Below are 16,792 nucleotides of genomic sequence, written 5' to 3' on the forward strand. Positions count from 1 at the left end.
GTGTTCTCTACATTATGGCCCTTTAGCCATGGGTTGCACTTATTTGTCTGTCCTTCCTGTTCTAGGCCATGAGCCTCTGGAAGGCAGAGTCATTTCTTATTACTTTTGTATCCCTGTACCCTGTGCATGGTGCACAGTGAGTGCCTGATGAAAGTGCATGAGATTTGGTTCCTGGATCCTGTGCTTCTCTGCCCAGCACATCTCCTAGTCCTGGACCCACTCCATACATTCCTGAACCGTTTTCTGGCCAGACTTTCCTTGGTTGCTTGACTCCCAGAATCCTCTTGATTCTTCTGTTGCTGCTGCTGCTAAGTCACTTCAGTCATGTCCAACTCTGTGTGACCCCATAAACGGCAGCCCACCAGGCTCCCCCCCCGTCCCTGGGATTCTCTAGGCAAGAACACTGGGGTGGGTTGCCATTTCCTTCTCCAACGCAGGAAAGTGAAAAGTGAAAGTGAAGTCGCTCAGTCGTGTCCAACTCTTCGCGATCCCATGGACTGCAGCCTTCCAGGCTCCTCCGTCCATGGGATTTTCCAGGCAAGAGTACTGGAGTGGGGTGCCATCTCCTTCTCCGGATTCTTTTGTTACTCTGTCCCTAAACTGACTTCAGCATTCAGAAGGCTCCTTCTCTGGTACCCCATTGATTTCACCCCTCAAGGGGCTGCAAGGGTAACTCTCTTCATTCCACAAAATACAGAATGACAGACAAATAGCTTCTACTAAGAAGTATTTATCGATGGTGCTTAGTTGCTCAGTCGTGTTCAATGCTTTGCGACCCCATGGATGAGCCCACCAGGCTCCCCTGTCCAGGGATTCTCCAGGCAAGAATACTGGAGTGGGTTGCCATGCCCTTCTCCAGGGGATCTTCCCAACTCAGGGATCAAACCCGGATCTCCTGCATTGCAGGAAGATTCTTTACCTTCTCAGCCACCAGAGAAGCCTATTGAAGGTGATAAGTACTTTTAATAGCATGTCTTCTCTGAGATTTGGTGCCTGGGAAAGGATATTTTCTTATGAGGTGATAGAAATTTAATTTAAAAAATGACATCTATATATCCCAACTTGCTTCCTTGTTTACACTGACTTCCAGGAAGCCCAGACTTAGATTTAACGTTCAAGTGTATCGCCTCTATTCGCATCATGTTTCTGGTAGAATTATCTTCTTCCTTCATTTGGGTGTGTTTTGATTAGTTTTCTGAATTAAAAGAAAAAAAAACATTTGAAGTGTTCATTTTCTATTTTAAGGTCAGAAAAATTTAATTCCATTAAAATAAAAATATAGAATATTACTACATTTTCACATAGAATTATACCATATTTGCTCCACCCACCTACACCCAAATTTATTTTAAATTGTGGTTTTATTGCAAGTTACCTGAAATATTTAATTCAAGAGTAAGTTCAAATTAAAAATTTTCTTCTTTCCTCCTTTATTGTTTTCCTTTTTCATAAAACAGGTTGAATTGGTTGAAACGTGCCATATAGTTTAACTATACTAGAGATCATTCAACCACTGTGTATCAAAAAGGAAAGGAGAGGATTTGAGAGAAGGAGAGGGCATGGATAGAGGACAAAAGGGATGGGAGGGGATTTATTTACTGAGTGATGACAATTTCCAGCCCCATCATCCACAGGCTTCTCAAGTCATGAAATTTCCATTTTAAGATGAGGTAAATGGCTCTCATTTCTTTGATTGGAGAAGTTCAGCAAACTCACTGTCTCATGATCCCCCCTTGCTATCATTTCCTAAAATCTCCCATCAAGTACTTGGTTTTTCAATTAAATTACTTGATTATAATTTTCTGATTTTACAAATTTTATTCTTGTTGCATTCCTAGTGTCTAGCTCTAAATATTTTTTGATTATTGTATTAATATTTATTTCCATTAAGTTAAAGGTTTATGTTTAAGACGGATTGAACCCATGTCTTTCATGTCTCCTGCATTGCAGGTGAATTCTCTACTCACTGAGCCATTGGGGAAGCCAAATATTTCATAACTATGACAAGATGAAACAAAGGTATATATGTTAATTACTCAGTTCATTATAGAACAGGCAAGTAGGAAGACGTTTAGCTGATAGTTCAAAAGTGGTTTAGAGTGGATTTGCAAATAGACTCCAGAAACATTCAGCCATGCACTTTTTCTTCTGCAATAGTCATCAGATTTTCCTATCCTTAGTAGTCACTTTTGAGTTTGAGAATGCCAACTAATTACCCTTCCCCCTATAGCTTCTGAATAAGAGCAAGAGAGGAACTAAAGTATCAATAGATTAAAATTCAATGATCAATTTTATTTCAGGTAAAGCTGAATTGGAGAATGTGGCTTAGCCATAGGGACAAAACTGGGCTTTTCCTTCAGTGTCCTTTGGCTTGGCTAATTTGTCCAGGCTTAGAATCCTGTGGGGATGGGGGCTGAGCTGAGGGTGGGAGGCTCACTGGCTGGGAAAGCCTTGGGCAGTGTAGGCTGAGAAGATGGGGTGGCCAAATGTGGAAGGTAACCCAGCCCCACATTGCCACAAAATGAAGGAATGAGGTCACACTCCCAGAATCTCACTAGTCCTTGAGAGGAGGGTCTACAAGGTGGCAGAATACTCTTTTTAATAGCCATGAAAGGGTTAGTTTCTATTTAATGCACCAAAGCAAGAGCAACAGAAGGGAGAAGGGCTCGTTCCTCCCAGCAAGAGTCCCTGGATCTCGGGTACTTGGTCCAAAAAATTCCCTTTTTCATAGATGAAGTCTGGTAACTCCTAAGTGACAAATGGTCTGACTCTGTCTCCTTTCTTTTACCTACAATTTATCATTTTATCAGGCTGATGGGTAAATCTATAAATGCTCCTTATGTGAAGGACATACATGTTAATGTCATCAAAACTTAATGTAAAGGAAGCTTCAACCTGACACTCAGGCGTGTGTGCATTGATGGGAAGCATAATTACTTGGGAATTACTATGGATCATAAAGGAAATTTTTTTCCTGTAATTTATGGAGGGTTCATGTCATCTCAACCCAGGTTAGCCTGTAATTGCACATCTTGGTGACAATAAAGAGCAGTGACCTGAAGGCATCTAACACTTCTGCCGTGAGTCAAGAGTGGCTTGTGCTGTGAATTCCACATCATTTGGAACTTCCTGACATTTCTTCCAGCTGTTGGGAGTTTATGATCCAGATATGCCTCCAATGGATATAACACGCAGAAAAATCCTTTGCTGGGCTCTGACCCATATTTCATTAATTCATGATTAGATTTATCTAGTTCTGGCTTGATTTATTTCTGGTCTGTGGGTCTGCATTCTTTTCTATCGCTAAATTTGTGCCTTCAAAGTGTGGTGTGTTTCATTTGGTCAGTTTAATAAATTATATAATGGTAAGGAAGAAAAATAAAAGATAAAGTCACAGTCAGGAGGTAACAGTGTAAAATGAATAGATTATAAATACATATTTTTAATTTTTTTAAATATCTGTTTTTTAAAAAGTAATTAATATGATCACTATACAGCATGTGGGATCTTAGTTCCCTGACCAGGGATCAAACCCATGCCCCTGCAGTGGAAGCGCCGTCTTAACCACTAGGCCACCAGGGAAGTCCCTACATTATATTTTTATGAAGTAGGTCTGATTTTCTAGCTGACTTGAGATGGTCTTCTTAGAAGGATCATTCTTTACTGATGCTCAGAGCCTATAGTGATCCAGCAAAGGTCAAGAGTCCCCAAAGCCAGTGCTTCTCAAACTTTAATATGCATGAGCATCACCTGATTCTTCAAGGTTGGGGTGAGGTTTAGATTCTGCAGTTTCAACAAGCTCTCAGTGATGTTGATGACTGAGCAGCAAGAACCTAAATTACCAAATCAAAACACCAGCTCTCCAACTCATCACAATTAATTTTATTCCACAGCATGTTTAGGGGAATGTTATTCTCAGGAAGATGTTTAGGACTCAAATAATTAAACAAAAAAACCTGGAAAGTACACACATTTATGTATCTCTTCTTTTCATTAAATATATATCTGTTTGGCAAAAAATGTTAGACTCTTTTATACAAAAACAAAGCAAAAAAAAAACCAAACAAACAAAAACCAACCCCCAAAACCAACAACCCAAACCCTCTGCAAATTGTCAATACCTGTAATAACTACAATGATGTAAACTTGGATGTCTGACAGCTTGACCATCTTGTGGAACCTGTGTTGCAGCAGAACCCCCCAGACCCTTAGATAGCAACTGCCTGTCATCGAGGCTTTTAGATTTAGTACATTAGAGATGAAGCAGGACGACTGATTTCAGCATTGTGCTTTCAGCTAAGGGGCTGGAGGAATGTGTGGCAATGAAGAAGGCAGGTCAGGGATGGGGCAGGGAGAAGAAACCCAAGACTAGCTGAGAGACAGAAAGGGTGGTCACAGCCACAGGGCAGACGTGATGTGGCCATGGGACCCTCAGATCGTGTCTGCTGACCCAACGCTTGTGAGAACTAGGATGAGGCAACCGCTGCTGCTCTTGGGACCAGAGAGGAACTGGGCAGGCAGAGGCCAGAATGGGGGAGGGAGGGCATTTAGAAGCAGATTTCAATTCACATGGAACTGGTGGTGTGAGCAGACCCTCTGGGGAACGAGGAGTGGTGTTTGTCTTCTCGAGAAGCTAGATCGTTTCCGGTTCTTCCAGACCCAGAGCTTGAGGCACACCCCTGTGTCTGGCTGCAGATTGGGAGGAGGTCTGGGCTGCTGGCTTGGAGCCGCTAGGAGGGGAGGACTTGCCTGCTGGAATGAAGATGGAAGGGCCCTTTGGCTCTCTCATTGGCGGTGGATTTTGCTTTTCTCCCACCTTTGACTGCAGCGACGGGAGGTAACCTAAAGCAATGGAGTCTAGGAACAGAATCGGGGTGGTGAGCAGGATGCCAGGGAGGGGCAGAAAAATGCCAGAGTTAGAGGAGGCGAGGCCAAAGGAAGTGTGGACCCACAGCGTCCCTTGACCACAGCGGATTCCACGGTGTGGGCGCCTTTTCATTCTTCTCTCCTATTAGCTAAATCTTCCAGTTTTGGAGGGGGTGCATCTGGGCCCAGGGTGCTTCAATTACAGTCATAGACGAAGTCATAGTTGCTGGGCTCCTTGGGGATGGGTGGAGGCGCGTCGGGGATCTGAATGTTTTCCAGGTCCAGGAGGCGGAGCTTGATTTCCATGCTGAGCAGCGTGTCCAAGTCATTCCGTGTTAGGTCACTCATCATGTCTTTCCCCAGCAGCGCATTCAGCCCATCTGTCCAGATACAGTACTGGGGAGAAAGAAGGTGACAATGAGAACGACTGATGACAATTACAAGAGGAATAACAATAGCTAACACCAACTGATCACTCAGCAAGGACTGGGCTCTGTGCTAAGGGCTTTGCCTACATCATCATTTGATAGTCAGCACCTCTATAAAATTGACACTTCGGTTAGCATCTCTGTTTTACAGATGAGGGAACTGAGACAATGAGAAATTAAGTCACTTGGCAGTATGTGGAGTAGGTGGGATTTGAACTTATGCAATCTGCCTCCATCGTCTGCACTCTTCTGTACAAATAATGCCTCCCTACATAGCAGCAGGAGGATTTGAATTTTTTCTGCCTGTGCAACAGAATATCTCTAACATCCCACCAGTGAATCAAAGAGTTAAAGGTATTGGTAGAATATACCCTAACACTCCTGGACTCAACATCAGATCATACTTGCTACTCTCCTGACTCTGAGCAGTTCTAATCTAGAGCTAATATCTGACTATCCTGTTTGATTCCTGCACTCAAAATGACAGTCGAACTCCACTCTGGGGCTAATGGTGGTCCTACCTTTGTATTTCTTTTTTTTTTTTTTTTTAATTCTTACCCTTGCTTTCAAGGGCAGCGACCCAGGCTAGGCCTACAGTAGATGAGTTTGTTCTCTGAGGCAGGACAATGCAGCTAAGTTCCTGCCCTCGAGTTCCTAGGGGTGTGCGGCCGGGGAAGGGCGGCCGCCCGCCTCCTTCCCCATCCGGGGCGCCGGGGTCGTGTCGATGGCTGAACACTTCCGGGGCCGCTACAACCTCCGCGGCTAGAGCGCCCTTCCTCAGCCGGTGAGGCCGCGATCCTACCTTTGTATTTCTTAGCAAAAGATTTAGGAATAGCTCAGTGCTGCCCAAGGTCTGGTGGACAAAATGGCTAAAATTATTGGGTGATCTTAATGGAAGGTGGCTTAGCTGCCAGTCTACGGACCTCTTCTGCCTGGGCTTCTGGTTTCTAAGGGTTTTCTCCTCCAGGTCTTTGGAGTCTGATCCCTGGGGACATCACCTGTTTTGGAAAGCACTCCATAGTAACCAACTAAGGATTTGGTTCTTCCCCTCTCATTAAAAATTAATCATGCCCTTTGCTTCTTTCTCCAGTAGGCTATGAACTATGCTTCATTTATCTGAGTACCTGCCTTGCTCTTGTCAGCATCCCTCCAGAGGCTGAAATCCTGCCCTGACCATTAAAGCCATAATACTTGGTGAAGAACTAGCCTCTGCTGCCAACATCAGAAAACTGCCTGCATTCTGGATGTTGTGCTCAGCTCACCATTTAGGATGTCCTAGTCCTATTCAGGGCTTCTTTGATAGTAATTCTTTGATAGTAATTTCACTGCTCTTCCTGTGGGACTGATCTTCCTTCTAGAATGTGCTCTAGATTATCCCCTCTCTTGCCCTTACTGGGTCAAGTTGCAATTCCAGACCCTACTTAGCTTGTCCTTTGCACTGTGGTTACCTGGGCTATGTTCCAGAATATGACAGCAGATCTCAACAAAAAAGCACTATGAGACGGCAAGCTTTATACAGATCTTAAGTCACAGTGATGGCTTAGAAATCTACCCTGATGCACACTGGGGGCTCCACTTGTTAAGCCAAGGAGGTGTGTTATTAAGTCTGTCTGAGTAGGGCAGTCCTGAACTGTAGAGCTTTGGTTCGGCTTTGACTATGGGATCTCAGCCAGAGCACTCAACCCATCTAAGTATCAACTGAGGGCTAAGAGGTTTCTGGAAGTATTAGTGATCTTGTGAATGCCTTAGAGGGTTTCTAAACACATCTAAACGTTTGTTTCTTCATAAATAATCTTGATAAAAATAGAACCCAGGTCCTACTCTGTAGATCTTGATCTTACAAATCTTAGGTCAGGAAATTTTATTTAGAAAAGCTTCCAGCTAATTCTGATGTATCTCCATTTAGAAGCACCACTGAACCCCATGCTCTTTGAGGCCCCTTCCAGTTTAGACACTGTTTCACTGTAAATCCCTAAGTGCTGGGGTCGCTACTCTTTGTACACAGCCTTCCCAGTCCTGGCTAGCTTCCTAGTACAGATTAATTTAACCCACAGGAACACTTCTGTGGTGCTTTTCTTTTGAGAAGCAGCAAGCACAGAAAACTTTTTTAAAAAGCATCATGATCAATAAATAAAAACTGTAGTACTGAATCTGAGTTGGAAATATCGGTATAAATGTATGATGTATTTTGTCTTTTAAAAACATAACTCCAAGCTCTGTCTACAAAAATGCCTAAAAATAATCACCAACCCAGTAATAATAGGCACATTGAATGTCCAGATTCTGGTTGCTAAATACCAAAAGGAGTCAAAACTCCATAGAGAAAAGGCAGGGAATGCTCAAGAAGAACCTGGAGTATCTTGTCATGCCAGAATGCCTGAAAACTGCCAGGGTCATCTGTCAATAGGACTCAGAAGCCAACCAGAAGGTATTCCTACTTTCTCTATAGTTGTTCAGTCGCTCAGTCATGTCCAACTGTGTGCCACCCCATGGACTGCAGCATGCTAGGCTTCCATGTCCTTCATTGTCTCTTGGAGTTTGCGAAAACTCACGTCCATTGAGTCAATGATGCCATCCAACCATCTCATCCCATTGCCCCCTTTCTTCTCCTGCCTGCAATCTTGTCCAGTGAGTTAGCTCTTCACATCAGGTGACCAAAGTATTGAAGCTTCAGTGTCAGTCCTTCCAATGAATATTCAGGGATGATTTCCTTTAGGATTGACTGATTTAATCTCCTTGCAGTCCAAGGGACTCTCAAGGGTCTTTTCCAACACCACAGTTCAAAAGCATCAATTCTTTGTCACTCAACCTTCTTTACGGTTCACCTCTCACATTCATACATGACTACTGGAAAAACCATAGCTTTGACTATACAGACCTTTGTTGGTAAAGTGATGTCTCTGCCTTTTAATACACTGTCTAGCTTTGTCACAGATTTTCTTCCAAGGAGCAAATGTCTTTTAATTTCATGGCCGCAGTCACCATCCACAGTGATTTTGGAGCCCAAGAAAATAAAGTCTGTCACTGTTTCCATTTTTTCCTCCCATCTATTTGCCATGAAGTGATGGGACCAGATCTACTTTTTCTAGATAAGATAATTTGGACACTGATAATGACAATAATGGCAACCTATTGAAATGTAGGACTTCCCAGGTGGCGCTAGTGGTAAAGAACTTGTCTGCCAATGCAGGAGACATAAAAGACATGGGTTCGATACCTGGGTTGGGAAGATCCTCTGGAGGAAGGCATGGCAACCCACATCAGTATTCTCACCTGGAGAATACCATGGACAGAGAAGCCTGGCGAGTTACGGTCCATCGGGTCTTTAGAGGTGCACAAGGGGAGTATTTACAAATAAAATGATGACATCTGGATGCGCTTTGAAAATAATCTGGGGTATGGCAGCTGGGTGTGGGCGGGGATACAGGTGAAACTTCATTGTCTATGAGTTGATAATTGCTGAAGCTAGGGGATGGGCACTGGCAGGAAGTCCTGAGTCCAGGTCCTGCTTTCTTCCTTCCAAGCCACCCAGTACAGGGCTCAGATAGAAGGTGTTTCTGGAACAAGACCCCCATTGTTTAAATCCAGGTTCTATCACTTACTACTTGTTTGATCTGGAAAAAGTTTTTTAAGTTCTCTGTGGAGCATTATTTTTTTTCTTTTAATAAAATGGGAATAACATTAGCTTGTTTCTTTTACAGTTACAGAATGAAGATTGAGGGAGGTGAGGCACACAAAGCATTGAATGGTGCCTGGTTCAGAGTATTCCAGTTATAATTACTATTGTCTTTACTATTGTTGAGGTAGTCAATTTTGGGAGGCTTCTCTCTCCTCCTTTGATCAGTGAAGATATCTGTAATAGAACTTTCTGCTTTATGGAGCAATTATGCAAATAAAATGAGGCAATAGATATGAAAGTGGTCTGAAGAAATTAAAAGTATTCACAAGTGCATGGCATTTTTCTCCTCACTGCATCAATAAAAAGTGGCAGATATGAATAAAAATTTGGCAGTCTCAGAGCATTTATCCTTATCTGGAGTTAATGTACACTGGGCAAAACAGCCTTGTATAGATTTAAATAGCATCCTCAGTTCTACTATTTTAAGTGGTTTCCTATATATCTTGAATATGGTGGCCTGCGTACAACCACAGTTTTATTTAAAAAGAGAAATGGTAGGACACCGTATCTATTTTCAAGAAGATGAAGACAAAGTCATTCCCTTCCATGAACTAAATGTCAAGTAACACAGAATTATATTTAAGCACCACTTTAAATGCAGGATTTGCATCTAATCTTTCTTCTCTTTGGGGGATGTACAATTTTATCCAAAAGCTTCAAAGCAGTAAAAAACAAAACAAATACAGAATAACTTCTAAATGAGTTAAATCTCCCTGGGGAAATGGGGAACAAAATTCAAGTTCTATTAAAATGTTCCTTCCTTTCTAAAAGCTTTTTATGTTACCACATGCACAACAAAAATTTGAATGGTATCATCTAAAAATAAGAGTTTCAAGCATGATGTTGTGTTCTAGCTTACAAGAAAAAAAGTTAAATCAGCCATAGCTGCTACTTCATCTTACAAATGCATTTTCCTAGATTTATGCTAAATATTTTAAATATAGCTGACAGTGTGCTTCGAGAAGAGAAACAAATTATACATATAACAAGATGTCAAAAAGGAATAAAAGCATCTCAAAAATAAAATTCCAACAGCAGAGACAGTCCTAAACCTCTTAAAATAACTTAAACATGATAAAAAATCTAGTTCTCAAATGTTTTAAAGAATTGAGACAAATTTATTATGGGAAAATTTTGACCAAAACCTAAATATTCAATAAAAACAAAGCCATAGCTAAGGATGATATTTTTTCTGTAACAGTATGTCCTTACTATGAAGCACTTGTACCTTCTTCTTTACCATAAACTCTTGATTAAGCTAAGAAGAAGCTGAATCTGTTTAATTTGCAGTTTTTTGAGAGGTTTTCATTCTATTCTAAGTCAACAAAATGTGCATTTGCTCATAATTTTTCTTAGGTAGACTTAAAAAAAATTCTTTCCAGTATTTTTTTATCTGCTGTTTTTCTCAAGAAAATATGACATTCTCTCATAAATTAACCCCTGGAGATCTTTACCTCATGCTTGTCAGGAGCTATGAAGTTCAGTTGGCAGTTTGAGTCATACAAGATGGAGAAAGCAAGTTCAAGCACCTCCTGCAAGAGATTAGAGAAAACACCACACTGAAGACAATTTGCACGTTTTGCTTTTCAGTTACAAATGGCTGCAGATTGCACGTGGAATAGTGCCTGTAGTGGGTCCAGGCAAGAGGAGCGGTAGTGAGGCTGATGGGAAGAAGGACGATATTTTTCAAGATTCACAACACGTTTCCTTCTCTCTGTTCATGGGAGGTCTGCATGAACCAATTCGTTTAATTCTCAAGACAGTGCATGGAGCAAGTGTTATCATTCCCTTTTTATGGGAAGGAGCTCAGAGAGGTTAAGTGAGTTGTCCAAGGCCACACAGCCCCAAAGCTATGCTACTTTCCTATCTTCAACATCTCCCTCCCAGGGAGACCACGGAAAGTAGTAAACTCTTTCGCAATCAGCAACATTATGGGCTGCTCTATCTTCTATCATTTCCAAAAAGACAGGTGTTCATAGTGGGTATAAACTTCCTAAAACATGGAAGCTACATAGGAGGTAATGAGGCTTCGGGATGAATCCACTATCTTTAGGTAGTATGTCTGCCCTTTGATCTCTGAACTACTGTAGAGCAAAGTTTATATGAAACCTAGTTTTATCCTATAGTGGCTGCAGGGTATAAAGGACAGTATGGGCCCAAGTGGCAGAATAGCTGGATTCATTCATTGGTGAATGTCTCTTTGTTCGAGTGCCTGGGTTCATTCATAGTACAGACTATGAGACAAACCCAAAGGGCCAAGGACTAAGTGTTGCAGTCATTCCATTGTAGCTGAATGACCTTGGCTGAGACACTTAGTGTTGTTCCTAATATGTGCGTTAAAATATGCTTCTCAAATTGTACACACTATGCACTAATAGATATAATGATTATTCTACTGGATTGAGCAGTCAGCAGGTACAGTCTCTGGAAGATGAGAGTCACTGAACATCTTAGCACCCTGTATTGTGTTTGTGTGCGTGTATTAGTTGCTCTGCTGCTGCTGCTGCTAAGTCGCTTCAGTCGTGTCCGACTCTATGCGACCCCATAGACGGCAGCCCACCAGGCTCCCCTGTCCCTGGGATTCTCCAGGCAAGAACACTGGAGTGGGTTGCCATTTCCTTCTCCAATGCATGAAAGTGAAAAGTCAAAGTGAAGTCGCTCAGTCGTGTCCGACTCTTTGCAACCCCATGGACTGCAGCCCACCAGGCTCCTCTGTCCATGGGATTTTCCAGGCAAGAGTACTGGAGTGGGGTGCCATCGCCTTCTCCAATTAGTTGCTCAGTCACATCCAACTCTTTGTGACCCCATGGACTGTAGCCCACCGGGTTCTATCCATGGAATTCTCCTGGCAAGAATACTGGAGTGGGTAGCCATTTCCTTCTCCAGGGGATCATCCTGACCCACGGATCGAACTTGCATCTCCTGTGTCTTCTCCATTATAGGCAGATTCTTTACCATCTGAGCCACCAAGGCAGCCCCTTTCAACACCCTAACAACTCCTAATTTGGAGGAAAGAGCCAAGTGAGTCCACATCGATGCTCTGCATCACTACAAAACTCATGTGCTAGCCTACCTTCTGTCTCTGTGTCTATTAGGCACCACTGAGGACTGCCCCTTTCCCTCACGGTATGATCTAGGAGCTGCATTCTCAGTAACCACCCGCAGGCGTTCTTTCTTAGGGAAGTAGACCTCTCCACATCATTCTCTACCTCAACATCTGTCAGAGGATTTGTCTTTGGCCAGTAACTCACAGCAAGAATGCTCCAGAAAGAAGACAGAAGGGAGAAAGATGAGGTCACTGCCTCTAGATTTAAGAATTTCAGATGAGAAAGAATTCTCCCAAGCGGACTCCAAAGGCTCAACATTAGGCGGATGCCTCTCCTGACACAGTCAGCCATCAGGCTATTTGTGGCTCTCATGAATTCTGTGTTTGGCTAGACTCTAGCTGTCCCCTCATTAAGGGAAAGCAGCTTTTGTTCTGAACCCAGACCTAACAGTATCTCATCCTCTTAGGGTATCCTCACCCTACCAGAAATAGAAACAGGTGAAGGAAAAACTGCTGAATCACAGACCAGGATCTATTCTGCAAGACTACCCACTCTGAATTTTTCATTCTTTTTTTCCTTAGGATTCTATTCAAGCCTGCCCAGGAAAGATCAATAAAATTGGAAAAGAGTTCACCAACAAACAAAAACAATTTCCCCATAAGTTTAGCATCTCTTTCAGGTCTTTTAGTGCATAATGAAAATGGTCATGGGTCCTAACAGTGGTACCATAATTGGTGTCATCCTTTTAAAAAAGCCTGTAAGGCAGTCCATATCAAGAACAAGCCGTCCCACTTTTGGAGTTACTCCTAAAAAAATTCAAAAGGAAGCAAAACTGTATATACTATTATCTGTAAGAATGTAACAGAACAGAAAAACACAGCACTGCACTCAGTTGTGCCTGACTCTGCGACCCCATGCACTGTAGCCTGCTAAGCTCCTCACTCCGTGGGATTTTTCAGGCAAGAATACTGGAGTGGGTTGCCACTTCCTTCTCCAGAGGATTGCTCCATCCCGGGAATTGAACCTGGGTCTCCTGGGTTGCAGGTGGTCTCCCGCATTGCAGGTGTATTCTTTACCAACTGAGCCACCAAGGAAGCCATAAGAATGTAATACAAGGAACTAAATAAATGTCCTCCCTTCTTTGGGTAAAACATTAAATAAAGAAATCACAAATTAGCAACCCTGCAAAATAAATGCTGCTAGGCATTAAGTAGCAGCAGCAGCATATATTTCGCAGGGTTGTTAATGGGAAATGGCAACCCACTCCAGTGTTCTTGCCTGGAGAATCCCAAGGATGGGGGAACCTGGTGGGCTGCCGTCTACGGGGTCGCACAGAGTCGGGCATGACTGAAGCGACTTAGCAGCAGCAGCAGGCATTAAGTATAATTACAAACATTTGATTTTAAGTGGAAAAACAAACAAGAGAAATGAACATTATTTACATACTGATCACAACTAGGAACAATGTCTAGCTGTGGTTGGAGACTGGAACCGAATATGTGAAATGAAAATAATTATGTTAAGGTGCTGGGATCATAGGTGATTATTTTCTTTTAAAAAACTGAAAACATTTTTCAACAAAATGTTAAGCTCTAATCTCCTAAATTCATAAAAACTGTTCTTAGATGAGAAACATTGATATAGATGATGATTTCTTTACTAATCTTAGTGTCATCCCCTGGAAAAATTCTGACTCGTACTTAGGAGATTGGAGAGAAAGGAGAGGAGGGGCTTTGCTTCTGGACACCCAGTCAGTACATCACAGCAGCACCAGGTGACCTTCAGAAGTCAACAGGAAAAGGTGAGACTGACAACGGATTTCTGACTGATGCTAGACCATGCCTGCTGCTCTGCTTAGGGCAGGCACATTAATCATCCCCTTGCTTACGACAGCAGGTGTGAGCATCACCAGAGCCCAGACGTGGCCTCTTGACTAGGTGCTGAAGTCTCTTGAGACCAGAGTGTCAGTGTGGCTGTCCTTGTGACACTTTCTCTTCCACAGGGCATGGAGTAGGAAGAAAAAGGAGGGGGGGCTGCCAACTTTAGGTTTTGCCCTTCTAAGGCATTTACCAGCGAGGACGTGAAAGAGAGGAACTGTCATGACCTAGATTTCTGATAAACACAGGCAGGGAATAGGAAATTCGTGAGAATGTCAATCCCCACTTTAATTTCACCAAAGCTGCCTGGGAGGGGTTGGAGGAATTACTTCTCTGAGTCGCACGCCTGCGTTAAAGGCTGCTATCACTTATAATGAGTTTTATTGACGTCTCCAGTTGGCTGTCATTGAGGCTTTGGTGGAGGTCAGCTCTCTAGCACTTTGAGCAGGCAGGCTGCAGAGCTGGCAGCGACGGCCTCTCGGGCTAACACTCTAGAAGCGGCCACCTGTCCAAACTGTCTGTGAGGGAGAGAGGTGCCAGGAGGCGGTGGAGTAAGTGGTTGTGGATCTGGGGCAGCATCCCCCTCAGGGGCCTCTTGTCACACACCACAACACTCTCTTAGATATTTGATGCTCTGCGGTTTTGCTACTCACTACCTAAGGTCTTTTATTCACTCTGGATCTAAGTCAGTGAAAAATCATGTCCAGGAGTAGCTTATTTCCATCCTCCATCTCACTAATTCATATGTCCTCCCCTCACATGTGGAGGAAGGCCTGGGATAAGTGAGTTCTGTGGCTGGAGGATACAGGAGGAACTCGCCCTATGACCTCTGACCCTACTCAACCTTCTGGCCCTGGGTCTAATGACAAGGCATACAGGGTCAGGGGATGCTCAGAGAAATTCTGGGCATGATGGTGTCTTGGTTTGGGGATTTCCACCTTCCAGGGCCACGTGATGGGCTGATGGAATATGAGAGTAGAGTTTTATACAACATAATTTCACTGTAAAGTGTTGGCTGCCATTCCTTACATTGTTTTGGGGTGACTTGTCTAATTTGGCCATCTCACCTGGCATTCACTTTAATCATGTTGGTTCTCCAGCATCTATCCATGTTATCTTGAGGGCAAAGCATTTTGATTACAGATGTGTACATAACTTGGCATGTGTGTGTGCTAAACGTGGCCAGAGAAATAGTAGATTTCATAGCTATTAACACTGCGGCTCATCTGTATACCTATGAGTTTGACTTTCTATTGTAGAAGGTAAAATCAGTCATTCATATATTATATAGTGAGAGGGTTTTGCCTTCTGTGAAGTAGCTTTATGTTTGGGCCCCATCTATCTGAGCCAATAGTTCTCCAACCCATTTTCATCTCTGTCCCCATCAATCCTACTGTGAATTCAATGTTTCTCAGTCAGAGGATATTCATCAGATGTCAAAAGACCCCACGCGCCTTTCATATATTGTTTCCTTCTCCTAGAAGGTCTTCCCCTCTCTTCTTTTCAAAACCCAGCTCAGACATCACTTCCTCCATGAACCTTCTCAAAATCCCAGGCTCCCCTTGTTTTTAAATTTACTGGGGCATAGGCACCATTGGATTATAATAGCATGTGGATCATTAAATCTTGTATCTGCTCTAGACACAAAATATCAGGGGCCAGGTCATATTTATCTTTGGATTCCCAGCACCCGGCACAGGTCTGGTATAAAGAAAATACTCAATATAGTGTGACTATGAATGATGAATGAAATAACTCTGAATAAAAGGCTTTTTGCTTAAGATCAGGATTTTCAAGTCAATACTAGAACATCATCTTCTAATATAATCTGCTTCTAATTTCAGGTACGTTAATCATACTGGAAAAATAAATCTGGGCTCTGGGCATGGTGAAATGGAAGCATGTCTCAGGTCAAACATATTCCTATCCCTTTCACTGATATCTGGTTAGAGTTTTCCTCTGGTGATTGCATGCTATTTAACTTCTAAAGCCCAAGGCAGTAGGATAAGTACCAGGACTGCCTACTTTCAAAAATACAGTAACAAATCAACTTTATTTCATGAACCACAGAGTTTGAATTTAGAATCCTTAATCCTTAAAAGTCAAATTCTTCCAATTCAATTTCCATTCACCCATGAAAATTCTTTTCAAGTATCAGGAATTTCCTACTCTCTCTGTGAAGAAGCCAATACTTTTTGTGTCCACAGAAATTTGTTGCACCAACTTCTTTTAAACAAGTTAGACTCAGCTCCAGGAGGACAGGGCTGTGTCTGCCTGTGCATCACTCTGTGCCTATAGCCCATCCTATCTCAAGTGCTCTAATGCTGACTGAGTGAAGGACTCTATGAAAAAAGACCTCTGCCTCAAGGGAAAGGATCAGTCCCTTTCCTTTATCTATTTCTAGGACCTTAGACTGTGCCTGGCATGTCAGCTGTTGAATGAGCAAGAAGTACTACCAGTTACCAACAGATCTGAATGTCCAGTTTGCCCTGCTCATAATTAAGCTAACCAAGAGTCCTGGGGCATAAAATGTCAGAATCTACTGTCTAGCTGGAAAAGCTGAAGAGCCAGCAGCAGGCCTTGGTTGCTGCCCACTGCCATGCCCTGACAGGCCTCCTGTGGACACACTTTGGCCAGCCCTCCTTTTAAGTTGCAGGCCTCTTCTTTCCATCTCATCCCATCTCATCCTCCACTGCCCCCTTCTCCTTTTGCCTTCAGTCTTTCCCAGCATCAGAAGATATGGTTGGATAGCATCACTGACTCAATGGACAGGAATCTGAGCAAACTCTGAGAGATAGTGGAGTACAGGACTTAGTGACCGAATGACAACAACTCCCCTTTCCTATCCAGAAGTCCCAGAGGTAGGGAGGAGCAGGCCTCTGGATCATTGGGGAA

At 42.9% G+C, this 16,792-nt stretch overlaps 1 protein-coding gene across 7 annotated transcripts in view; it reads right to left on the reverse strand.

The window, feature by feature from the left end:
- Nucleotides 1-3,861: 3,861 nt before the first annotated feature.
- Nucleotides 3,862-16,792, reverse strand: part of ELMO1 (engulfment and cell motility 1) — a 585,897-nt gene continuing 572,966 nt past the window's right edge. For all 7 annotated transcript variants that reach the window (XM_086398481.1, XM_086398483.1, XM_086398480.1 and 4 more), the window contains 2 exons: nt 10,428-10,505; nt 3,862-5,262 (listed from right to left, as the gene is read on the reverse strand). In XM_086398481.1, the coding sequence (XP_086254607.1) occupies nt 5,062-5,262; nt 10,428-10,505 (279 nt within the window). In that variant the 3' untranslated portion in view covers nt 3,862-5,061. The remainder of the gene's footprint in view (nt 5,263-10,427; nt 10,506-16,792) is intronic.

This window comes from Bos grunniens, chromosome 4 (assembly GCF_055505025.1).
Source record: "Bos grunniens cultivar Pamir isolate PY7600 chromosome 4, Bosgru_T2T1.0, whole genome shotgun sequence".
NCBI lineage: Eukaryota > Metazoa > Chordata > Mammalia > Artiodactyla > Bovidae > Bos > Bos grunniens.